At 39.6% G+C, this 26,659-nt stretch overlaps 1 protein-coding gene across 1 annotated transcript in view; it reads left to right on the top strand.

Annotated features, from left to right (window-relative positions):
- Positions 1–26,659, top strand: part of EEFSEC (eukaryotic elongation factor, selenocysteine-tRNA-specific) — a 129,622-nt gene that overhangs the window by 78,336 nt on the left and 24,627 nt on the right. The window contains exon 6 of the mRNA XM_010573617.1: positions 8,230–8,386. Within this exon, the coding sequence (XP_010571919.1) occupies positions 8,230–8,386 (157 nt within the window). The remainder of the gene's footprint in view (positions 1–8,229; positions 8,387–26,659) is intronic.

Raw genomic sequence — 26,659 nt, forward strand, 5'->3', positions numbered from 1 at the left:
GCTAGACATTTTGAAAAGCAGTGATTGTGAAAACAGCTTTTTTTAAACAGTTATCAGCCATATTTTGTCTTTTAATTCCTTATGGCTTTTTATGAATGAGAACACCAACATTTAGTTTACAGAGTATGTGTCAAGTTGATAGTAGCTCAGCCACACACTTGACCAAACTGCCAAAGGAGGGTACGAAGGAGGAAAAATTAACTTGCACATGAGTGAACAGGAACATCCAATGTGGTTCACTTAAGGGATGAGACCAGACTTTTGGGGAGGTCGTCTTTGCTTGGGGAGGTGGTAAGTTAATATGGGAGTGCCAGAGTATTCCTGTCTGGAAAGATTCCCAAGTAGTGGATCATGTGTAAGCAACACTGGTATTTTTTCACTGAATCCTTTCCAGATATCTTATCAGTAACACCAGAATTTGTTTCACAGTTGTTGCACGTGCACTGTATTTAAAGTATTTGCCACAGAAATACTGTTCCTTGAATTTTCTGTTGCATGGTTGCAGTGCCACTAGGAATGAACAGACCTGCTCAGGTAGTTAGATTCTTCCATCTAACTTACTTCTAGATGAAGGATGTTTCATTGGCTTACTAGGGCTAATGCTTCATCTGCTGTTTTCTTATAGTGGCACTGTAGTTCCAGCAAGGTAGCAAATAAAACACTGCATCAGGCAATTACGCTTTCTTGGTGACTGAAATGATGTGCAGACTAATACAGGCACAACGTGAGTAACAAGGCCAAACTGTACAGTGAAAACTGATTGAGTGCTGCCTGCAGGCACAGGCAGTGACCTGGGCTGTCAGCCGAATGTTCGGTGACTCTAGCTGAGAGAAGTGGTGGATGTCACTCCATCTACTGTAAACATGCAGACGCCACAATTAATATTTTTCCTGCTTTGAAGTCTGAACATGAGTTTGTTTGGTTCTGCTTGGCTGCTGATGGTATGCTAAATACAGTAATAATACAGAAATGAAGGCAATCAGGTGAATAAAAGTGCATAGCACATTCACTAGTTAAAATGCACTGTAAAATAGGAATATAAAAGATGCATTTATTTATTGGCTCTTGTTTAGCTTTTGAGTAAAAGGGTTTGAGGAGCTTAGTGGGGGAAGGGAGGGCTGTATGCTCATTAAACAGAAATACAATTTCTCTTAAACAATACTGAGGAAAAGAATGGTGATGTTTACCAACTGACACAACATACAGATTAACACAGTAGAATAAATTTGTCATAAAAGTGTACCAGCTAAGTCATAGAATCTGCTTGCTTACTCATATGAAAAGATTGGTATTTTGTTCACTCACGGACAAAAGAACGGCTTGCTCCACATGACTGGGTAGTAGAATTTTGCAAGGTTTGAGTAACACCTATGGTTATTATTTATATTATTAAATTTAAAATGCAGACATGCTTTTGGGTCTTACAAGTGTATGGACAGCTGGTCTTGATTTTTCTGAGGTTGTGTAAGAGTCACCTGTGGGGGAATCGGTTTGTCAGCAAGGCAACCAATGCACCATTTTATTTATTGGATACAAAAATAAATTAAGAATGTTACTTAGGTTGCAAAATCAAGCACTTGAAAGTTAGGAAATACCAGATTTACAGTTGCCTATGCAACATTAATTCTGTTCCCCTGTGCCTCTATCCTGTGCACTTAATAAGGCAGGGTTCCTGTGAAATTTTTTTGGATGTGGTCACGTAAAGACTGTATCGTGGGGCATATCAAAGAGGGACAGAAATAAGGTTGTATGGACATCTGGCATTTCTTAACTTCTTAAATGCCCAATTCTGCAACTTAAATAACTTAGGTTTTATATAAATGTAATTTCCTAGGCATTTTTAAAGTAAAAAGGTAAACTAAATCTACACCTACATATTATTGAACTGTAACCATCCGTCTGCTGTACACCTTCACTGGAATTGGAGTTAACAGATATTCAGCAGTGTAGCGCAGACTTGTACTGCTTGATATCACAAACCTTGTTAACCAAATGGCAGAAGGAAACTGTTACCCAAGAGAGATGGTGGACTGTTGGGCTTTGGGCAGAGGATCCACACACTGGAGTTAGGGATCGTTACGGGGGGGGACAGACTTGAGATGTTTGTACGTCCATGTGGTGCCTTCAGAAGGGGATGCAAGTCTGTGTCAGGAGTCAGCTCTCTCCTCTTCCTCAGCATCAGTTGCTTCAGGCAGCTCTTTGCAGGCCTGTCCTTGTTGCCTGCTTAATTTCCAGGGAGGATTTTGTAAGCCGCTGTTCTTTGTTCCTCTCTGCCCTCCCCAAGCCATTTGTGGGCGGTTTCTTTTAGAAAAACATTAACTTACTGTCAGTGCACTTGACCTACTGCTATGTGCCAGATCTATGCGCTATTTCAAATGAAACTTGCCAGGTCTCACTGATGTTTCTTTTTGGATGTTTAAGATCTCAGAACCTGAGATAGCCACAGTCAAAATACTTTAAGATAGGTGAAGAAAGTGCCCGAGTGTTCTTAAGTCATGGGGATACCACCAGAGTCCTCCTTGCTGCTCAGAACTGCAGCCTGGAAGGAGCCCTCTTCAGCTTGGCAGTCTTCTCTCTGTCCTTCTTACAAGGCCAGGTCTGAGACTTCTGCATCTACAGATCTTCTGCTCTACAGAACAGCCTCTTTCTTGGTTTGTGCTTGGATAGTAAGCATTACAGGGGTTTTAATCTTTATAGCATTTCAAGCTGGGGCTGGCTGCTCTGGAGGTGGAGGTCCTGAGCAGTATGGTATGTAGGAACAGCCTGTAGCCTCCTCTCTTCCCTCTGTTGATGTTGCTTTTCTTACATAAAGGGAACACAGCATAGATTAATGTAAAGATTAATAAAATCATGACATCAACCAGTTTCTTCTCACTTGGTAAAATGAATGTGTTCTTAACTAGGCTGTGCCAGGAATTTAGAGCCTGTGTTTTTTTGGGATTCAGCCCTTCTAAACTTGAAAGAGAGGTGAAGAAAACTTGCTCTATAAAGGTGCATAATGAAGTTAGTGCCCTGATTGTACCCTGTGCATGCCTGGAGAGTGCTGATTGGTACGTATAGAGCTTTTAAAATCTAAACTGGTCCGGTTATGCAGTTCTTGCTTATTCTCCTGACTCAATACTCCAGACTCTTTCCACTACTGTACTGGTTTTAACCAAGGTGTAGTCATGGCAAAATGCTCAGCAAAGAAAGGGACTTTGATGGCTGCTTGTTATATATTCTCAAATGCAATTGTCCTTTTACTGAGAAAGGAAGAGAAGGGTAGAGAAAGGGAGATGTTTCTTGGATACAAGAAACAGGATGGGGAGAGATGGGACAAGCATCTGAAAACCAGTTAGTGGATATGCAGAAATGTCTATGTGATGGCTTCTTGCTCTATTAAAACAGCAGTAATGAGACATGAAGTACTGAAGGAGATGAACATTTCATCTCCATTGCTTCCTCCTGGATGGATGTTCAAAGGCAGAAGTTTAGTTTGTTCGCTTGGCAGATGGTGAGAAAGAAGGTCTTTAGAGCCAAACACACAACTGAAAGCTTCTAGTGCTGGAGGGAATCGCAGGGAGAAAAGCCTTTAATATTTTTATGCTGATGTAAGCTCTTGAGGAAACGGTGTGGCTGACCAAATCATGCGTTCTTTGTATCAAGTCATTCACCTAGTTCTTGGTAACAACACTATAAGCTAGAACAGTCTTTGGAGAATCAAAAAAGCTGCAAACCTAATCATCGGTGAAATCCTCTCAGTTCCTTTCTCCTTCACTCTTTTTGCAGTCTCATGTACCATCATTTTTCTCAATGCATGAAGCCATGTTATAAAAAAGAACAGGAATTTGCAGCCTCCAAAATATTCCCATTTCTGACACAGAAATGGAAAGTGCTTGAAACTGTTTTCTAGAAATGAGCTGTCGCTGATCATGATGATGTCGTCTCAAGTGTACTTTTTCTAAAGTACGAACAAGTAAAGTAATAAAAATACTTCGTATTTTCAGTGTTAGTCATCGGTTCTTTTTGTTCTTTTCCCCCCTCCTGTTGTTTTCTGCTTTGGTTTCAATGGGCCATTTATCAGTTTGCTGAGAATAATCCTCAGACTTTTTTATCCTTTTTAAAAAAATTGGTTTATTTCTATTTAAAACAATATAATTTTAGATTAAATCAGAAAAGGTTATTCTTCTTTTCTCTCTGTCTCTTTCTAGTATTTAATATTCAGTGCTTTTACTTTCTGCATCTCAAACCTTTTCTTACTTTCCATCTCATTCTGGCACTGCTTTGTTTCTTCCTGTGTGTTTCTGTTCTGATTCCTTTTTTTTTTTTTTTTTTTTTTCCCCTACAGATATGTTAAGACACAGAGTTATTTGCTCTCAATGTGTGTGATGGATTGTTTGAGAGGGTGTTCAGATGTCAGTAACTTCTAAGTTATCTCAAAAATGAAGGTGGTTTAACAGGCTGGACAGTATAGCTTGCTGTCCCTGCTCAAAAGGAAATTGCAGAGTTATTTTTCCTTGGAATTATATTATGGTTTGCACTGAATGCCAACACATGTAGCATTAATTGTGGTTTTGCTAACAATATACAGCGTAAGTATTGCTTAGATGGGGAGTGTGAGGTGGTTAATTTTTTTCTGTGAACTTTTTGGTATTAGCAAAAGTGTTATGTGCCAGAGATGCACATACTTCACCTATGGTTATAAAGTGCTGTTTACTTTTTTCCTGCAAACACAAAAGCCAAGTGGGAAGGGATATTTCATAAACTCAATGCTATTGTGTCCTCTGGTCTAAGCCATAAAACAAGAGTAACAGAGACGTTCCCTTTGAACTTGAAATCCCTTTCTAAGCTGCTGATCTAACCTAAGTGAGAGGGGGAGACTATACCAGCCAGAAATTTTTTTTCCTCTGGGTATTTCTCCCCCCCCGCCCCTTTTCTTTTTTTAAAGTCCTTAAGTGAGTTTGATGCTGCACCTCTGCCCATAAATTTAAAAAAATATTATCGTAATGTAGGTCAGTGAACTGAAACGCCACTGTACACCATGGGGGATTAAAGTCAGAGAGGCAGCCCTCTCCCACTCCTACTAGGTCATATGACAATATAAACAAGAAATGCAAGGAGCCTTCAGCTTTTTCTTGCCCTAATCCTTTGTTTATGCAGCACTTAAACTGACTTTTGGGGTCGTCTCTGTCTGGCATTAAAGCCCTAAAGCTTTTTGAAGTTTCCCTGAAGTTAATAAAATTAGTCTGCCCTCATTGCTAGGCCCCTTGCTGCTGCTTCAGAGCAGACTGCGTATCCCTTACTGTCTATCCCTCACTGTCTTTGTGGCATTTGGCTATTTAAGTTAATAATATTTTATAACAAAAAAAGAGTGTGTGAGAGAAAAGCAGAAAGATCTCCCAAAAGGCTGTTCAGCTAATAGGCAAAGTGATTGCCATTGTAGATGTTCTGGGAACTCAAAGGGGATTAACTTAAAATCCAGCGATTGGAGGTAAATTGCTGGTAAAGTAATTGGAAGTGTTGAGTTTCGGTTGGAGAGAACAACATGCATTTCTGTGCCTTTTTACAAAACATGACTAAACCAAAAATTTAATTTCTCTTTTATTTTTCTAACATGCTCTTGAAGTTGAGAAAATGAGGTTTCCTATGTAGCAATTCTCTCCACCCATTTATTTTACTGCAAAGACTGATCAGTTATCTTAGTTCTTATGTCAGGCATTCTCTTATTGTTTAGTCTTCTTTGGGGATAAATTGGTGATAGGCTAACTGGGGGGGATGGACAACACAGGATGGGATGTATGGTATTCAGTGTATGAGACTGAGACTTTGGGACATAAAGGTTTTATTCCAAACAGTCATTCAGGCAAGTGACTGATCACTTACTATCTCAGCACTGCTAAAGGCCTATAGAGATGCCCAAGGAATAAAGGTGATATGGACAGAACATATCAATCAGCTAAAGGAGGGATTTTTTTAACAAGTTGACCATTGGAGTGAAAGGAACAGTGCAGCTGGAGCCCTTGGTTACTTTCCTAAACTGTGTGTACAAGAGCAAGACCCTAAAAAGCACATATACTTGTAAAAGATTAGATGTTTTAAAATCAAAAGGTATGTCACTTGTTCACAGAAGTAATTCTGAGGTTTTTTTCTGACAGCCTTGCTGGGGAGGCTCTAAACTGAACCATGTTAGGCTACTATGACTGCTCACCCTGTAATTCCGTTTTTAATTAAGTTAAAGATAACTTTGAAGTGCTCTTGGAAAAATAAAAGATGTTGTCTTTAAAGTTGACTTCCTGTGCCATTTTGGGGGGGATAACTACAAAATAATAGATATATGGAAGATCCTCAATGGAGTGTAAGAGACAGTCTATTTCAAACACGGGCAGGAAGCACATAGGCAGTGGTGCAGGAGAGGGATGTTCAGTTTTGAAATTCTTGTTTTAGGAATAAAAGGTTTATAGGAAGAGGTAATATTTTTATTTCACCAGCTAATGCAACTGGAAAAATGAAGAAGGTTTTGTGAATATAAGTGCTTCTTCAGGTTGGAATTAACAGGTTCTTTTTCTGCTAGTCTTTTATTTCAGACCTGAAGGCAGGCAAGTGTGCCTGAAAGCTTATCGTCCCCCTCTCCCACCACCTATTATCAGTAGCTCTAGTAAAAGACATTATTCAGTTTTAAATTTAAGCCAGGGGTTGCCAAGCAGTGATACTACCACTAAAGGTTCACAAGCTATTTCGAAGCAGTGCTTGTTGAGGGGGTGGGAGAGGACAGACACAGAAAAAAAACCCAGAAATGTGACCTTTTGGGAAAAGACGAGGAGTGGATGTTCAGGCAGCGAATGTTGTTGAGACATCTGAGTGCTTCTGCCTACAGCCTTGATTCCACACCCAGCTGGGAGTGGAGCTGCCTGTACTGTTGTCATCTCCATGTGAAAGAAGGAAGAAGGGCTGTAGACATTTCTCATCCTGCATGTGCATCGTGTGGTCTGGGAAAGGGTGAGGTCCTGCCAGTGCTCTCTAATATTGCACAGCCCTTTAAACACTGTTTATAGCTGAGCAAGTAAACCCTATTTAAAATAAAACAAAAACTAAATTTCTGATGCTAGATTTACTGCCATACTGAGGCTGGCGCTAAAAGAGAGGCATACATATGTAACAAAATAATAAACAACAATGCTAGGGATTTGAGTCTGTATATGCACTACTGTTTATGGAGGAGGCTTCAGGAAAGGAGAGTGGCTTAATAAACCAGCAATACTTTGAGTCATCATTTAAACTGAATAAAGAGGGGTGTTCAAAATTGGTTATAATTCTTTACTGTTCTAAGTCACTTTGGTCTTTGAAACCCTTAGGTTTATCTAAAAATTGCTCTTTAGATATGAAGAAGAGCTGCAACTTTTGCCACCAAAAAAAAAAAAAAAGAAATCTTGAAAAGATTTAAGTAATATCCCCTTATTTCTTCTGATAAGTAAATAAATGTTCTTGCCGTGGCTACGAGGTAGAGTAACTCCAGGCATTAGGTATACAAGGATATTCACACCTACAGGATTAGGCTCACTTGACTGCACCTTATACTTTGTAATGCCTAAGGGAGGGTTGTTTATCTTGCCTTACCCACCAACCTTGCTGCCTCTTGTTCCTGATAGCTTAATTAAGAATTCAACTTGGAATGGTTCTTCCCACTGGGTTACAAACCTTGAAATTAAAATTGGATACAATGGTCATAAGGCTTTTAGTTTAACAAATCAATGTGTATGTAAAGGTGAATATTTAAAAGGCTCTCTTTAGAAACTCTGAGTAATTCTGTCGTTTCTTTGGAAGTGTAGCTGTTGGAGTGCAGGTCTGGAGCTAAGAGACAGAGAATGTTTACATAGGTGATAATGTACTTAGCTGTAGGATAAATAATGGAATAAACTTTTTGTGAGCGTAGGTACTTAAGTGACTTTGATGGAAAGATTTCAAAGCATAAAAGATTTTAATTAACTGATCTTTACAGAATGTTCTGTTGCAGGTTTTATTTTTCTTATGTTATAAGAAAGGAGCTGAAAGCAGAAATATATTAATTCACAAAGTCTTTTATGGTTTTAGACGAAAGTTGCCTTACTGGCTCACCTAGAGTTTTGTTCATCTGGGGGTAAATGGTTTTCCAAGGGCAGGGTGGTAGAAGTTACCAAACTTAGTGTATATCATAGGCATAATTTTTCTTGTCACTTTAGATTGTAGGCTTATGAAGCCCTATTTGTTTTGCAGGTGATGGATGATTACAGTGTGATTGGTCGTTCATTGTTTAAAAAGGAAACAAACATCCAGATTTTCGTGGGTCTAAAAGTCAAACTATCTACAGGAGAAGATGGAATAATAGATGGTGGTTTTGGACAAAGTGGCAAATTTAAAATCCGAATTCCAGGTAGGTGCTTATGAGCTAACAAATACTAATCTATGTCAAGTGTAGAGGATCTTTCCATAATGTAAGTCTGAATGTTACCAATAGTCTCCTGAAGTTTTGAAATCAACTCATACCCCGTTGGACCACTGATGATTTGGTGGATTGTATCTCTTCTAATTAAATGATGGTGGCTCTGGCTTACATTGTGAGACTGAATGGCCTGAAGCCATGTCTCCTGTGTCATCAAACTCAGGTCTTAAAATGACTTCCTATTAAGTGTCAATAACATAGAAATCATGCTCTGCCCAGAAAGGTTTGTGGAAATCTTTTCTCTCTTAACATATGTATGATTTGCACCAGAGCCCTTCTGAACAAACAAAGGACAGCAAACCTGCAACCATTTTTACCTGTAGCTACGTATTAAATATAGTATAGTGGATGCAAGTTCCTTAACATGCAGAACAGAGCCAATTTACTACCTAACTTGCCTTCAAGCAAAACCTGCTTGATAAATGAGTATTTGAGAGGTTTTTTTATTGCTTGTGTCTCCTGGTTTTATGATATTATATATTATTGTATTTTTCATCCTTGGTGAATTACAGCAAGGATTTATGCCTCCTTAGTTTAGAGCACAGGGAATGATTGGTGCTAGAGTTTCTAAGTGTCATTACTGGGGTTTTTTTTTCTCCTTGAGGTAGGAAAGTTGTTCTGAGCCTTTTCAAAGGGCAATAATAGGTGCTGCATTTAACTCAGATTGTGGGATAAGATTTTAACGATACTAGGAGTACTTTTGTATTTCTGTATTGTCTTCAGCCCATTTGTTACTAGCTAATCCTCCGCCCTTTTTAGGGAGATGAATGAGATTATGTCTGTTGTACAAGTGGAGAAAAGAAGTCATGATGTTCTATGACAGCAAACAGTCACATAGTGATTGATCTATAGAGAAAACTGAAGCTTCTGGATTTCTTGCTGAAGATGGACTTTTTTTCCATTTAACTTAAGGCTTGATGTGACTGCACTGATTTTGACCCTCAGCAAATTTCCTTTTTTCTTCCTATCACAAGATAAGAATTTCTGACTAGACAAAAAACCTCCTGTATTCTAGTCTAGCTGTAATTCCAGTTTCATCACCAAATGCTAGACTTTGCAAATAGGTCTGAGAGCCTAATTAGCAAGCACAATGCATATTTAAAGAAAGAAGTTGCACCAGATTTATGTATGTTTTGCATTTTCTAGTATAGAAAAGCTTTTAAGCGTTCACTGAGATAGGTACCTTTAGGTGAAATGGTGTGTAAATGACCTTAACGCTGAAAAGGGTTCAAGCTGAAAATCAAGATGATATCTTGCTTAAAAATGTAGTGTTCTTACTAGCTTTTCTCTCCTGGAGGCAAAAATATGATGAAAGAGAAGAACAACAGGAGGATGACATTTATGTTGCCATTTCCACATTTTGGATGGAGGAAATGGTTCTTCACGGGAGAAGCCTAATAAGGAGTCTTTGTCACCATTGGGGATGTAAGCAGTAACTATAATTGTGAACCAGCAGTCACATTAAGAAAATCGTACACAGATTTAGAAAATTGCTTTTTGCTCTGTAGATTGAGTAGTGGGAAGAAATGATACCTTTCACCAAGGTGTTCATTATCTAATCTTGGTTATATTCTTCTGATGTTTAACAGCAGACTATGAAACAGAGGACCCATTATAGTTTGTTCTTTCAATGAGAAGAATGCGTAGCAGAATACTAGAATTTAATACCTCTCTAAGATAGGCAGAATAATACAACTTATTTTGCTTTGCTGTAGTCTGGGTCAAACTTGGGTGCTATTGTTGTCTGGAAAGAAGAGGCAATAAGCTAAAATAGCTCAAGCTAAGAGTATCAAACAACATGTGGCTAGCAGCGGAAAGAACCACAGAATTTGGAAGGGCCTAAAAACCTGTGTCTTTAAGAGTTGCAGAGATTTGTGTGTAGGGGGAGGGCTATTGCTGTGATGCTGTTTAAGTCAACTGCAGTTCACATTCCTTTGTTAGGTCAGTGTTGCTTTTTTAATGTGTCTGCATCCTGTTTGTGGGTGTTTAGGGTTTTTTGGGGGGGGGTTGGTGTTCTTTTAAAATTAAATTTAACTGACCATACTCTTCTCTCCCTTCCCCCCTATTCTTCAGCCTTGCCTCCCCTTGTATAGTCTCTCTTACAGATTTCTTTTGCGAAGAGCTCTTTTTAATTTTTCTGAAGTTATTTCGCTGCGATTCCTTCACAAAAGGATCGGGGAGTGGGAGGGAAGGGAAGGAAATGTGCAAGTTGAAAACTGCCTTGGACTGCCTCAGCCTGGCAGTCAGTCAGTCCTCTTGTACGTAAAACCAGTCTTAACTTCTGGACTTGAATAGCTTGTTTGGGTAGTTAATGTGATGATAGCTGAGGGCTGGCTTTAGAAACAAACCTCTACATAGCAATAAAAATCAGGTAGATGTATTGGAGATGTGTGTCCTGACTACTTAAGGTAGCAGCAGACCATGGCACATTGTAGGGTATGACACAGTCCCGCTGGTGCCAACAGCCTCCGGCACTGCGCCCGCTCACGCGAGCAAGTGTTGGGCTCCCCAAGTGTTGTTCCATAGTCACTTGGAAATGGCTTGTGTTTGCCTATAGATCACAGCCTGGGAACGTTGTCTTGCGTTGTCTGTGGGCTGAAACTTGGCAGACCTCGCGACTGGGAATGGCAGAAAACGGATCTGTTTCTTATTCTGGCACTACTTGCGTGCAGCAATAAGTCAGATTCTTTGCTCTTCTGCTCTGTGAAATGGGGATAATTACTATCCATTCTGGAAAAAAAAAAAAGAAATCTCTGATTTAGATTTATTCCAGGCTTGGAGCATTAATATTTCTTGAAAAGGGTTAATTATCTTTCTTTAGAGTACAAAACACACATCTAGAATACAGCATGCAGTTGGAAGTTCCTCAGTCACTGAAAGATGTCAGCAGTTTGGAAGAAATTCAGGGAAGAGGAGCAAGAATGCTAGAGAGGCTGAAGGGATTGATTTATGAGGGAAAGAAGATGAAAAGAAATGCATGAAACTTGGCTAAATGATGTCTAAGTGGGAGATATGATTATCTGCAAGTTGTTGAAGAACATAATGGAGAAGAATCCCTTAGGGTGGTCCAAGGAAGTAGAAGTAAAGCTAATAACCTGAAATAAAGCTAAGTGTAACTCGACCATTGAGAGATGCTATTTAGCGGAGATTTCTTGTGCTGCCAGATCACCTTTGCAGAGGAGGAAGACGTGGTTTCATTTTGAGAGTACAGGTGTAGTTTGCCTGGATGTTGGCTAGTGCCTGTCTCAGGGTAAAACGGACAGGGTGGTGGAAAGTAGAAAGACAATGTATTTTTCATCTCGTTTCTGGTTTTGTGTTCAGGCATGCTTTTATTGCTTGAATGACAAGGTATAACCTACTTTCTAGACTGTTTGCAGAAGCATCTAGGTTTTTTTAAAAAAAAAAAAGTTGTTGCTGGCAGATCTGCTATTCTGTAGGGCTGGGTTGTGGACTTGTTTGTGTTTTAACTGAGGAAAAAGTTTCAAGGAGTGTTAATTGACAGGATGACTCTTACTTTCCAGACTGGTTGTATGATCAAATACATAAAAAGGGGGACATAACTCTCTTGTGAGTTTAGAGATTTTGCTTAGTTTAACAAGCTACTTGAAAAACAAACAGGATTTGAAAGGCAATTTAAACTACAGTGCTTTGTAAGTTATGCTAGAGTGTGTGTATGAGGGAATGAGCTACTGATGAAGTGCTTCTTGCTGAGGTGGGTGATATGTGGCAGCTGTTTTAGTTGTAAATGGGAGCACTGCATTACATAGTCCAGGTAAATGAGTGAAAAGTATTGTTCACCTTTGAAATCAAGAACAAGTTTCGGGAGGCAGGAACTGGATGTTTTAAGTGTCTTATTCTAAAGAAGACAAAAGCTAACAATGAGAGTCTTTGGAAAAATGCTTATTTCAACATATGTTGCACCTAGGAATGTCATGCCAGTTGATAAGAATTTCAGAGGAAAGTTCAGTGAATCGTTTGAATAACTTAGTGCTAATTGTGGATTTTGTTTAACTGTCACCCAAGAATTGACCCTGTAAAACTCTGCTTGGTTTGCAAACTCATGCTGTTGATGTGTCTCATGACATCTTTTAAAAGATTGGCTCTAGATATGCCCATTTCATTGGTTTTGGCATGTTGCAGTTGTTTTGTGCTTGATTATTGTAAAATGTAGTGACTTTTAAAATCTAATTGGAACATGCCTGGTCTTAGGCATAGTTCACTTGCCTTTCTGTCTCTGCCTTTACTGTCTAGTTGCTAGTAAAGTGTTCATCCTTTCTGAGTCACTGCGGTGTGTTTGACTGCAATTTTTTTTTCCTCTTTTTGACTTGATACAGTAAAAATTGCAATATGTGAGATGAGTTAAAAGCTACCTTATTTCTTAATGTGAAAGAAGCAGTGCATATCTAACGCTTGTAACAGCTGAACACGTTTCTGAATTTAGCAAATTTAAATGTAATTAGAGGCACACTTTTCATAAGAGATACAAATGAGAATATTGGAATACAAGCTTTTTTACTTTTCTGTTCTTTTTACCTGGACAGGATAACAGTAGTTAAGTTTCTTACAACGAGTGAAGACAAACTTGTTTGTGACCTTGTCTTTTGTTGCTAGTAACTTTTTGCCTTGTGTTTATAAGTGTTTATTGCATCTGAGAGAGCAAGTCTGTTTTCACTGTTTCCACTGCTTGTCGTGCTGGAGGGGTTGAATGTGCCATAAAAGTCTCTTCTGAAGTAATAGCATGGATGTGCTCCCTAGTTCAGGGGACATAATGCCTCTGGGATCCTACAGTGTTGGTGTAAGATGACATAAAGTGGTAAGAATTAACCAATATGCCTTATTCTTGAGAATCCCTTGTATTCTTATGTGTGTAAATTAAGGGTAGAAATGCTGAATATGTATTTCCCCCTTAGCATATTGTGGAGATGGTGTGGATTTTGCTGCATACTTTTTTCATTGGATGGGATCACACAGTGGCTTGCCAAAGTGGTTAATAACAGTGGGAAAGCTTTGTTGTAAGAGCTGTCGGTGAACAGCACTACTCTGCATAATTTTAATTCCAGTTAAAAACTGTGGGTTTAAAAGTGGGATTCAAACCAGTTATTTTTTAGCACTCCACTTAAGCAAGGAAGTCGAATAGAGGTTAAATAGTATGAGGGAAATTAGAGTTATGCAAAGATGGAAAAATGCAACAGTAAAATAATGTGTCGCATTTTTTTCGATAACTTCCCCCTTTAGAAATATCTTAATTATGTTCTTTTTTTATTATTATTTTTTAAATTCTTCATGGGGTGTCTCACTTTCTTCACGTAGCTCTCAACACACCAATGTAGCTGGCATTTGTGGAATATTAGTTACAGGGGTTTTTAGACAACTGTAGGAGACAAGCTTTAAATAGTTGACTGTAGATAAATGTCATATTCCTAACTTTGTAATTTGGAGGGCAGTCCTTACTGACATCAGCAGGAATGGGGCAGTCTGAACCTTTTCATTGCACTGAGAATAATTAAACATCCTGTCACTAAGCAGCATACTTTTTTGTGGGAGATCTTGACATTTGGAATTCTTTGCTTGTGTTGCATTAAAATAGGATAATCTTCTTCTCATAGGCCAAATGAAATTTAGGCACATTTAATGTCCATGTTTGCCCAGCCTGGCTCCTCTTCTAATAAAAGAAAATAAAAAATTGTTGGCTGCAAGGGTCTGGTGGGTTGCCATCCCTGTCAGTATCAGGTGAGGCTGAGCAGGATTTCAGTCAAGAGGAAAAACAAAAGCCCAAGGGCAAAGAAATCTGTATAGCTGTGTTTTATTTAAAAGCTGGAGATTAGCTCTGCTTGTTCTTTCACAGTCTCTCTTCCCCTACCCTCTAAAACAAACAAAACCTAAAATCCTTAAGGGGTGCTTCAAGCATAAATCTCCTCTCCTTTTTGTGAAAGTTGGCTAGTGTAGTATGGACAGAGGCTGGGAGAGGATTGTTGCCAGGGAAGCATCACTTCCCTGTATGATCCCCTCTTGAGCGGATTAAACTGTAGTGATGTGAAAGTCCTGGTGACCACATAGGAACTAGGAGTTTGTACTGCATTTTTACAAAAAGGTTGGCCTGAAGAAATCAAGCCTACCTTTTAAGTGGGGATGTCCTATAAGCCCATATTGACCTTTGGAGCTGGATATCCAGATTTATTGACCTTAGAGTGTTCTTTTTGTGGAATCAAAGTCAAGATTTGTGCACATTCCTTCTGAATGAAAACAGAAGTTGTCATTAACTTGCTGTCTCATTCATGTTAGTACCACTAGATCCTGATCTTGGCTGTAACGACAGAACTGCAGGACTAAGTCTCTAAACTTAGAGCTTTGAAGGGTGATGTATTGATTGTAAGGTTGTTTTCAGGGGCAGCTGGTCATTGCACAGTAGAATAGATGCTGTGCCCAGGGGAGGTTGATTCTTCTTTGGATTTCAAGTTGCCATTGGAGCATGTGTTCAGTACGTTGCTCTTCTGGGATCAAGCAGATTGGATTATGGAATTATCAGGCATCAGGTGATGTAGCAGCATTTGAGTGCTTCTATGGAAGAAAAAGGTTCAGTTCCTGTGCAAGCCTTTGTGTTGGGTACAGATTAGGCTACACACTGGTCTTCTGGGTAATTGAGAAGAATAAGATGGAGCCTTCCTCCCCCCCCCCATACCCTTTTTATTTCTGTGCAAGAGGAGCTGCAGGAAGGTGTCATTAATGCAATGGAGGGACCACTGGTGGCTCTACACCAAACGAAGAACTCTCAGTGTTTCTTCCCTACTCATCACATACACCAGTGACAATCACACTCCCCTGGAAGCTAGGGCTATGGGTGGTCTTCAGGAAAAAGTCATATTGCTCTCTGACTGATTGTTCAATGGTGGTAAAGAGCAATGTATACCGAACCCTTTTCCCCACCCTGAATAGCAAAGCACCTTATACTTGCACTGGTGCGAGCTTAGCCTCAAAGCAAACCCGACTTTAACCCTGGGCTTCGCTGGCTTTTGTGTTCATGCTTAGGTTATTATTTCTATTACTTCTACTCTGCAGAGCATGTTTTTGTGAGCTTTTTGTTTGTATTTTGAAAGCAGTAAAGAGGTAGGCACTGCCTCAATCTGAAGAAAATTACTTTGAAAAGACAAGTATTAAGGTGGCGAAGGTAAGCATTTAAAACTTCAGAATATAAAAAATAATATCTTAATTAGCTCTCCATTGTGAGATGCATTCTGATACCAGGTCCAGTTAGGTGATTGCATTCCCCACACTGACACAAGCAAGGAAAACATTGCTGGGTTTGGGTGATGCTTCGTAATTGACCTATTATCCCATACTATTTTTTTTTTCTCCTCAATGAGTAATCAACTCCTTTATTTTTTTTGCACTTCACTGGAGTCCTGCTGTAAATATGAAATTAATTATTTGTGCAATTTAAGGAAAAAAAATCCTGTTAAGAAAGGAAAAATAATTCCAGCAGATGGGATTTGTTTGGCCACAGCATGGGTATCTACTTCTACAGAACCTCTACCACTTGGGAAAGGAAAAAAAAAAAAAACCCACAACCAAAAAAACCCCCACCTGGCGATCACTTATGTATATTTTCTTCTCTTAATATTAGCTTCCAGTCTCCATTGAGCCCCCCTTCACTTTGACTAGTTTCTGCTAATGTTTTTATCTCTCTCCTGTTTGCTTCTGTTCTTTGTTCCAGTCTGCTACTGCTGTTGTCCCCCCACCCATCTTTCTTGGTCTCTGAAGTCTTATGCCAGTAACCACTTATTTTGCCCTCAAATATTTCTGCCAGCAGTTTCAAGCTGCTGTAGGGTGTTCAGGGTAGAGGGGATTTTTTTCTGACCTGTGGATGCTCTAGTGTTGTTATATTGCGAGCTCTTGAAAGGAAGGATTGAAGAGAAAATTCAGTCTAGCTCTGTGCTCAAGATTGCCCTGTGCAGATGGAGACTGACAAGAATTTAGCTGCCAAAATAGTCTTTTCCAAGTGCATGCTAATTAACAGTTTCCTTTTTTGCCTCCAAAACAAGTGATTGCTCTACTAGTATCCTAAAATTAAGTTTCAAATCCTTGTTGCAAATTAGAAAGATGCTATAGTTAGAAGTTGTTTATCTTAATTTGAGGATAAAATGTGCATCTGATAGTGTGGGGAGAGCTTGGGAGACAACTGTGGGTTTTTACAAGTATTTTGAAACTGAACAGTTGTTATTTCAGTTGGCAGTGACATTAGTAGTCAGCTGTCCAAAGTACTCACAATGGTAAGTCCCCAAAGAATGATTTTTCTTTTATTTGAAAGAAAAAAAAAATAAAATTCTGTAAAGATTGTTTCTTTTCTTAGATAAACTCAGGTCATATATACAAGATTCTTCTAAGCCACAAGAGCTAGATATGTAAATTAAACAAACTGAGATTTGCACTCAGTTGCATGTTTTAGGATCTGGGATTTCAAAAGAAGTGCACTTATCTTGAGATTTGTGGTAAAACTGAGAGCTGGTAGTGCTGCTGCGTATTATAACCTTACTTCTGTGTAGGGTCTCTTGTGGTCATAAGTCTTTCCAGTTAATCCAGGCTTTGTTATTCTGGGGGAATGTAGTTATTGTGGAAAGTTGCATTCCCTGGGAGACAAGGAGCATTTTACGTATTTAGGACTGCTACTTTGCTGAATTTTGAATAATTACAACAGCAAATGTAAGCTACTTGGACCCTATTGCACAGTCCAGATCACTGGCAGGACATCTCTGTAATTGATATAGGTGAGCAGGCTGCTGCATTCTGAGCTTGTATTTGCCATCACGTCACCATTAACCTATCCAGTGACCTTTTCCAAATTATCTAATACCTCTTGTCTTCATACTGCTGTTGTATAAACTGCCCCATCAGGCTGTCATGAGCCTTGCCTGATGTGCTTAGGAAGTCCTTTGTTAAATGGCGTTCTTTTACTGAAGGTTACCTTTTCGAAGGAAAAAGGGGGGAAAAAAGAACCATGTTGGTGGGTGGCAAAATTAAATATTCAGAATGAGGAAATGAATAAGCTTATTTCCCCTATAAAAGCAAACCTACCTTATTTTGCATATGTGATAGTTGCAAAGTTGCATAAACATACAACTGTGGAATAGAACTGTATTCAAGTTTTAAAATTTCTGCTGCATTGTCATTTTGGATATTTTTCACTTTAAGTGGAGACGCCTTGCTACAGTCACTACAGACCAAATATCCTGTTCCTTACAGATTAAATCCTGCATTTAATTTTGACTTTACTGGGTTTATGCTGCTGAAATGGCAAACAATTTGGATTAGAACATGGCATGGAACAACATGATCACTCTTATTTTCATGAAATACTACAGAAGTTTAGTGTACACATCCTGCACACAAGAGCAGGATGTATGTGCTACGTTCTGTTTGTATTTTTTGTTGTCCTTTTTAGGTGTTTCATTTTGCAAATTCAATACACTCTTGCTGTAATTTCAAGTGTGAAAATTTTTTTTTGAGAAAGAATATAGCTAACAGTGTTTTTATTATGTGTCTATACAGTTTGGCTGAGCAACCTTAGAGCACCAAAAAAAAAAAAATCCTGTAATACCTTTTATCTCCTAGAGCAAATGGGAATTTTTTTTTTTTTTTTTTTTTTTTAATAATTATCATCTAGTTCAACATAAGAACCCTTCTACTTTTCTCTACAGGTTTGGGATGCTTCAGTGTGTGCCTTTTAAAAAAAATACTGAGGGACCAAGTACAGTTTCTTCTGAAGAGTAACAAAATATGTCTGATAAAAATTTGTATTGGTTCACTGCTGCTCAGTTAAGCCTTGTCCTTCTGGGAAGGAAAGGCCCTTTTTCTTGTGAAGGACTTAACTGATGTCAGTACAGCTAAATGTGAGGGATTCGGAGGATCCCTGTGGATTTGGTTACGGGGCTGAACTGCCAAAACATAGTACTTTTTAATGATTGCTTTAAATACTCCAAAAAACGTGCTGGGGACTTGCAAGTTTTACAATTGCTTCTTTACTTCTGTAGATGTTTAAAGTGGAATTTTATGTTGAAGGTTACTTGTTTTGGTGAGGGACGACTGAATTACTCTGTGCGCAGGTGCAGCGTGGATTTCAGGGCAAGCTGTTCACAAGGAGCTTGCTCTGTCCTACTTCTAGTGGGCAGCTTTCTCCAAGAGCCTTCTTGTTTCCCTAGAGCAAGGAAGTGGAAGCCATGAGATCTAGATTGTGTTGCCAGGTCTGTAGTTTATTTATACAATACCAAAGCAGGAATTATTTCCTTCATCTCTGTCTCTGCTTTCTTGTGTGCAAAATGGGATGCAACCGTCTTTGGATGTTACAGTCCTCACTCATGGCTTTGCAGTGTTTGGGTGGAAAATACTTGTTCCAAGTCTTTACGTAATTTAACTTTGATCTTAGTAAATGTCTCCACAAGGGTAGCTCATGCATTCAGATTGCCCTCTTGCAATGAAATTTCTCTCCCTTTCTGTAAACTATTTGTGCTTATTTACTTGATTTTGATCATTCATTCCTTGGGCCTTTCACCTTTCCTTTCCACCAGTGTGTCTTCTGATATCTTTTTGAAGTCTGAGTAAAAACATACACCATGGGGGCTTCCTGGAAGCATAGAGCTTTGTGGTTTGCAATTTGTAGGCTATTTGAAGTATTGACTCGCAACAGTGGCCAGCGCTCAGTGGATGAGAACTGTTGTGTGACAAGGACGTTAACCTTGAGAGGCTGATCCATGTTTTGAATTTGGGGACAAAAAAAAAAAAGTTGTTCTTAATAGTGTGCATTGATTTCAAGGAAGTCTGTGTAAAGCAGTCTTTGGTTTGTGTTTTCACAAAGTGGTTTTGGTGTTTAATAAAGAATAGGAAATAACTGGAGCTTCAATAGACCTGTTTTGAAGGGGGGGGTCTGCTGTAACATGATTTTGTATAGTATTATACATAAGCAACAAAAGTATTTCCTGCCTGTAACTACAGTATTATTGCATTAAAAAAAAGCTGCAGAGAATACTTTAAAATTACTTAATACCTGGAATAAAAGTTATAGGTAATAGCAGAGAAAACCATCATCCTGCTTAAAAAAGTCTTTCGTCTAATACCTGAGGTTATAACTTCAGTCACAAGAATTCCATACGGTGTACTTTTGTGCTGTGGGGTTTATCATAATAGTTTTTTAAACCTCTGAGCCCTCAATTCCCCCCACCCCTTTCCCCCTCACCCCCCACATCTATTCCAGATTGGGAAATCAAGACAATTTGGTAATTCAGAGAACCTGTTCTTCCCTGTTACAACTGATGAGTTACCCAGTTTCATTTTTCTGATGTCTTACCCTAATCTCTCTCTGCTCTCCCTTCCCCGCTCAATTCCCTCTCTGTTTGGCCATTTACCTTTTCTTACTCCTACAGGCCCTTCCTCTGCCAACCACCCTTGCCCACGTAACTGCGAGCAGCCTCAGCTGCTTTTTGTTTTTTTCATAAAGTAAATATATTAACTACAGAACCCTGAACTGAGAAAGTGGACCTGTGCCATCCTTTCAGTTACTTTGTTGTTTCATCCTAAACTGTCTCTTTGTATATAAATGAAGAATATTGTTTGTATGGTACAGCCTTTTGTTGTGCACCTGAGGATTTTTAATTCAGTACATGGTTTTGCTGCCAGGTATGTATTTACTTCTGAATGCATTTGTTTACCTTCTCAGTTTTCCATCTGTGAAAGAAGAACAGCATTCCCTCCTAATTTGACCAGTTAATGTATGGATGTGTTAGGCAAGGGACTGTTTGCCTGCGTGTTCCTGAAGTATCAGCTCATCAGGATTGGTATTATAACATGAATGCAACATGGAGAATATGCATTTGTTTTCTTTATGATTGCAATGAATTATCTTTTCAAGCTAGCACAATGGTAACATAGGCTGTGCCAAGCAGTGTGTGCCAGGTAATGCTACAGGCACGAGAGAAAGAAGACGTTTTCAAGAACTGAAAATGTGCTAAAGAATGCAAGTTCCTGCTGACAGGAGCAGGCTGTATATCATGAACTAAGGATTTTCTTTTCATGGCTCATTACAATTGACTGTTCTCATAAGTACCTCCTCAGAAGATGTGCAAAGATAATAGTCCCTGTGGAGTTCATGTGGAAATGGATGCCTGATTCCCCCAATCCCTGACTTTTTTCGCTAGTTTTTCTTCATATTTTCCTTGTTATGCTCTTAAGTAGTTTGAGGACATCATGTAATTGGGTTTAGTTGGGTTTAGTGACCCAGGCTCTGTCTTGAGTTGCTTTTTCTTTTAAAAGAAGTTGAATATTTTAAGAACCCTTTTCCATTGACTAAGCCATATGAAGGCCAAACAGAAATGAAAGTTTTTGCAGAAAATCCTGAAATATGCATATCTTTTAATAGTTGGCAATTTATTCTTATGAAAAATCAAATTAATTTCTCACACCTGTGAAAATAGAATAACTTGACTATTTCTGTCCAGTTGATCATCGTGCATTTCACTAGTGTTTACTCTGAAATACATGATTAGGTTTCAGAGTAAATGTATGCTGGAGCAAAAGCAGGAGTGATTCTCATTTAGAACTTGTTTCTTATAAGCACAGGAAAAAAAATCAAATTTATTTGGCATTTGGAAAAAATTATAGGTGGATTAACAACAGATTTTAAACGTCTTTATTAAAGCTCAAATCTTACAGAAAAAATACTGATACTTGTAAGGAGACTGTGCTGTAGAGTTTTGCAAATGAGTTTGGTTGAATAACCTTACTTTCTCTAATTATTGTAAAGAAAGGATGGATTTGTAATATACACAAATTGTTGCTTTTAGGATGGTTAAGGAGAGAGAGAAGCCCTGTAAACCTGGGGGAAGGGTCTGTGTTATTCAGAATCTGAAGTTTCCTGGTTTTGCTTGCTGATGGTTGGGAATCTCCTGTTAAAGACCTGTTGATTCTCTCTGAACTTACAGCTTTTACTTTTCTATTAGATGTGGTTTTGATTTCAGGACACACATAAATATGGATTACACTTATAATAAGTGGAAGCATGTTATAGATTCTCTGCTACTTTCATTGAACCAGGTAGTCAGAATTGGTTTGGGATGGAAAAAGAGGAAAAGACCAGCTGTAAGCAAATTGATGGAGGGTATTTCAGTACACCGCTGCCTATTATTTCTAATTGAAGCTGTCTGAGCTAGTCCTAATACAATTTAGTTATCGCCAGCCAGAAGGATTTTATTTATGGAACAGGGCCTGTTGGAACTTCCTCCGACCCCGGAGAAGCTGTGAATGGGAGAGAGCTGATCAAGCAGGCATGCCTGGCTAGTGTATGCATTTCTTTAATAAGGCAGGGATTGATGTCTTTTGCAGTTCAGGGGTTAGGTAAACAGCAGTCCCTTGGTTCAAGGCTCTCCATGTTCAGTTGTTTGTTTATACGGATCTCAGAAGGTTAGATTAGCCTTCTTGACATCCCAGGGGGGCTTTCCTGACCATGGTATAACCTCATCTGCTCCAAAGTTGCTCGGGAGGTGTCGCATCCCTTTTTAGGAAAGGTACTGGCTGAGTGGAGTGTCTGCAGCTTGTACCCAGTCTCTAGGAGAGGTGGGTGTAATCAGAGTGGTTGGAACACTGGGTCTGTCTTCAGTAACTCATAAATGATTTGCATATGTAGTGTATGTAACTATTGTGCTTCCATTCTCAGACTTGATATTTGCACACAAAGATGACTAGAACACTTAACTTAGGCTCTTACTGAACTGCAGTTTTGAAAAATTGGTGACATGCATGACTAATTTCACCAGAACTTTGAGGTTGTGTCTTACTAATTTGTGGTTCTATTGACTTGGCAGTGGTAGTCCATTAAATTGACTAGGATAAACCCTGAATAAATAAGTAGCCATGCTAATAATTTTTATTTAAAAATTAGCAATGGTTATGTCTTAAACAGTATGGTGCATCTCATGAGGTTCATTTCCATGGCTATCATATCCCAGTCTTCCTCCTCCACAGAGGCGTGTGATGGTCGCATGAGAAGTGACAAAAGGAATGGTGCAAATTCATCTGGGTCTTACTGCAATATAATACTGACGAGGGGAGTTGTTCTGGAATTTGAGGACGATTTTTCTCAGGGTTAGAAGCGTGCTCTATCACGCGTGTGACTGGCTGCTTTTAAAATGTGACATGTTATGAAGTTGGCTTAAATCCCAGAATTTGTTGAATTAGTTTTCACCGATTTGATGTCTGGTGGCTCATACTTCATTTTTCTGCAGCACCTCCAGTCTGTAGCCGTGCAGACCCAAACAGACATTAATAAACTAGCCACACACCTACATCGTGGTTTGTGAAATATCCTTGCACGCAGATGGGAGAAACTGAGGTACAAATGTGGGCTGTGAATCACCACTGGACATTTCTGAGAGTGAAGATCTGTGCTGGCTGACCCTTCCTGACTTGTAACCCCCAGCGTCATGTTGCTTGACCTGCAGTGCTGTAGTTTTCTTGGGATAGGTTTGTGCCAGTCCTAGAGCTTTTCAGGAAACCTGAGCTTTGTCTGGTGGTCTCAAATAGGGTGGTGCTATTAAAGTATCCTGTCCTGTAAAAATCTGCATGGGTGGCATCCCAGCTGAAAGGTGAGGTGTTCAGAGTGGGAGGGGGAGGCCAATTCCATGCTGGCTGAGGTTTCAAAGTGCCAAAATATGAACATCTTGTCGCTTTTAAATAATGTGTGGGGTCTGACTTAAATGTTGAGTTTTGTATTTAATCAGTATTAATATGATAACAGGAATGTGATAGCTGAAGCGAACACAAAGAGATTATCTTTTTAGCCAAATGCATCCATTAGCTAGGAAATATAGGTTTCTATTAAATGAAGCAGACAGATGGGCTATTGGAGGTGACTGAGAACAGGAGGGGGAGGGGGCTAAGAGGTGAAAGTTGAGGTTTAGAAAATCTCTATAAAAATAAAAACAAACCATCCATCTTGATGGTTGGCGTTTTACCCTCCCGTTGCACTTTAGGGATGGTGCTCCGATTCCTATCGAGAACATTATGCTGAAACTTAATCTAACAGAGCACTTACTGCTGCCAAACTCTGGCTCAGCAACTGCTCTGCTCCTCCAGAAAGAAGTGGCCAACAAGGCTTCAAATACAGGACAGTGTTGTGCCATCTTCAGGAAAATTGCTGCTTTGAGATCCCGGGGGAAGGCAGATTGGATCTTGTTCCTCTAGCCTTTTTTTTTTTTCCTTTTTGGTAGAGAAGTGTGTTGGGGAAACAAAATCATGTTACAGCATGTCAGAGCAGTTGTAAAGTAAATTACTTGTGTATGTGTGCGTATGTATGTATGTGAATCCTTATCTAATAACTGTTGCAACAACATTTATAGCCAATGTTTGAAACCAAGGTTATAATAGTATAAATAATTCTAGATAATGCAGATAAGAAGAAAATAACATAATTAAAAGAATTTTACAAGATGGACAATTCACTAAGATAGATGGTGTAACACAATACATTTAAAAAAAAAAATAAAAATCTGTAGCAGTGCAAACATGACACTGGTGACAGGAAACATCTGTCTTGCCAACCATCCCTGGACTGGCTACAGCCTCACATCTCCACCGCCGGCCTGGGGAGTCACGGGTGCTCCATCGCACGGGTGAGTGTCAGACCCTCAGCCTTAAGAGCGGGTGGCTCTGTTCTGCCAAGAGGTTGGGGTATTTTTGTTTGGGGATTTTGTGTTGGGTTTAAGTCTATATATGTTTTACTTGAGAAAGAAATTAAAGGAGCCATGTAGGATGGCACTGCCTAGGAAGAGTGGAATGACTGTGAACAAACTGAAGTTCATTTTTTCTGAAAGTTGTTCCTAATAATTGGACCTGATTATTGTGGAAATAATTCTGCACGTGAGCTGTAGGAGTCTGATTGGCTGCAAACTGTTTTTTATTGGTCACTGGCTCCTATCTTCCATCCCATTTTGATTTTGCTGCCTGTGATTATTCCCCCCTGGATTTTGAGGAAGGTGCCAAGCTTTGTGTGGAGTTTTAGATTTAGTGATGGTGGGGAGATAGGAAAGGAAAAAATGTGTGGCAGGAGGGAGAAGCGGCATCCCTCTTCTGTCTGGCGTTTCCAGACTTCACATAGAGTTTCATAAATGAGTTTTATGTTCTTTTACTTAAATTCACTGTCTCTTGTCTGCGTTACTTCAGCCTGATTTTCCTCTTAAGCCTTAAGTGTTAACAAAACCGGGACACACGGAGGTCCAAACTGGACTTTTCTTCTCCCTTTACGTTTGGCCCATGGTCCATCTCTGTAAGCCAGTGCCAAATGAACAAGTGACTGCTTCATTTGAGGAGCACAAACCATATGTTCTTATGATCTCTGGTCCCAGGATGCTTTTAGAAATATGAACTTCAAAACCAGATTGGTTTTGTATTTCCCCATGGTGTCCCTTATTTATGTATACTCTTGGGTTTTTTTCCCCTTCCCCGACAGGTGAGAGCTAACAGGGAGAAGGAAAAGATCTCAGAGAAAATGGCTAGAGGCAGGTGATGCTCGTCTCCTGCGGTAGCGGAGGGAAGGCTGTGGCAGGGCCCCCTTCCCTTCCCCAGCGGCAGTGGGAGAGATGGGGAGGTGTGTGTGCTCTGCTGGCTTCACGGGGGGGGTGCGGGAGGTGCGGAGCCATTTTTCAGGCCGCCCTGTCAGTCCCGCTTAGGAACCTGACACATGGGCCCGCTTTCTTGAATGTGTTGTTTTTTAGGAAGGAGGGAGGTGACTGAGCGGCTAGCCCCTTGACAGGGCAGTTTTAAAACATTCATAAAACTTTTATTGGGCTGCCACCCTTATGGATAAATATTTTCCGACTTTATGGGCTTATTTTAAGGATTGAAGCTTAATAGCAGCTTTGTAGCCCGATCCATCCCCAAAATAGCCTTTTGGCAAACCTCATCTCTAGAGGCTGCCATGGTTTTCTAGGTCTTTGGAGTTTCTTCATCGCTAAATTATTACCCTTTTGCCTTCTTCCAGCTTTGTATGACTAAATGGGACCAACTGTTAAACGAGTCTTTCCCCTTCCCCCAGCCTTGCTGAAAGCTGATCCAGTGTACCGTATTTGGTCATCATGAAAGGAGAAAGATTGCAGTAGTTATAAATTTATTTCCTTTATTAAATTGGGTTTATTAGACCTGTTTTATTTATGTCAGTTATCAATCTTATCTTAATGCTGCATGTGATTTGAAGATGGTACAGGCTGTGGTGGCATTTCAGATATGTACTGGCACTTTTCAGGCCCTTTCTCAATGTGCTTCCACAAATATAAAAGCTTTACAGCGCGTCTCAGTGTTAACTGGGGAAACCAGTGGCTCACAGCCAAGGCTATACAAAGGAATGCTGTATGTAGTGCTTGGAGGAAGATGAAGCTGCAGTTTGAACATCCATGCCATTTGATTTCACTGTGTTGTGTCCAAAGAGGTTTCATGAATTTCAGCATGGGCTTTTGCTCAACACTGACCCAAGACAGCATGTGCATTCTGGCCACTCTTTGGAGAGCTGTGTATGTGATCCCTGTATGTTCCAGGTCCTGAAAAGTGAATGCTTTTAGCACCTGGAACACTACTCCATGTTACTGGCTCTTCGTATCCCAGTGCAGTTGCTGATCTCCCCTCTTTTCTTACCACAGTTGTAGTATCGAGAAGGAAAGTGTACCATTAAATTTTTTTTTATTTGCTCAGCTGTATATTATGACGCTACTTTCAATCACTGATTTCTTGAACAGCAAAGTTCTAACATAGGGGTTGTATATGGCATCCTTTGTCTCATCCCAAGTTTTTCAGGGGGTTGAGGCTTTTTCTGTGCAGTGCACAGAGTTCAGGAACCCCTGTTCCAGTATGTGTGAGTGCTGGTCCCTCAGACATACTCAGAAAAGTGCATGGTGTAGGAAACGACTTAAAGGTTGGATTCGGGCGTTCTTGTGAAAGACTGGACTATAGAAGTGACTAAGATAAAATAGGAGCTTCAGGACAGCAGAAGAGACTAGAATAAACTTTAACTCCCTTAACAGGGTTGCTTGGTCCTAACAGATTTTAAAAACAACCCCACTTGCTTTATTTTGGGTAAGGCTGACAAATCTTACAGTCAGGGAACTCCCTTTTCCAGACCAGTCACAGTTCAGCAATACATTTGCTGGCTCCCCCCCCCCCCCCCCACAAAAAAAA

Source organism: Haliaeetus leucocephalus, unplaced genomic scaffold (genome assembly GCF_000737465.1).
Source record: "Haliaeetus leucocephalus isolate CR32 unplaced genomic scaffold, Haliaeetus_leucocephalus-4.0 Scaffold2, whole genome shotgun sequence".
NCBI classification, from domain to species: domain Eukaryota; kingdom Metazoa; phylum Chordata; class Aves; order Accipitriformes; family Accipitridae; genus Haliaeetus; species Haliaeetus leucocephalus.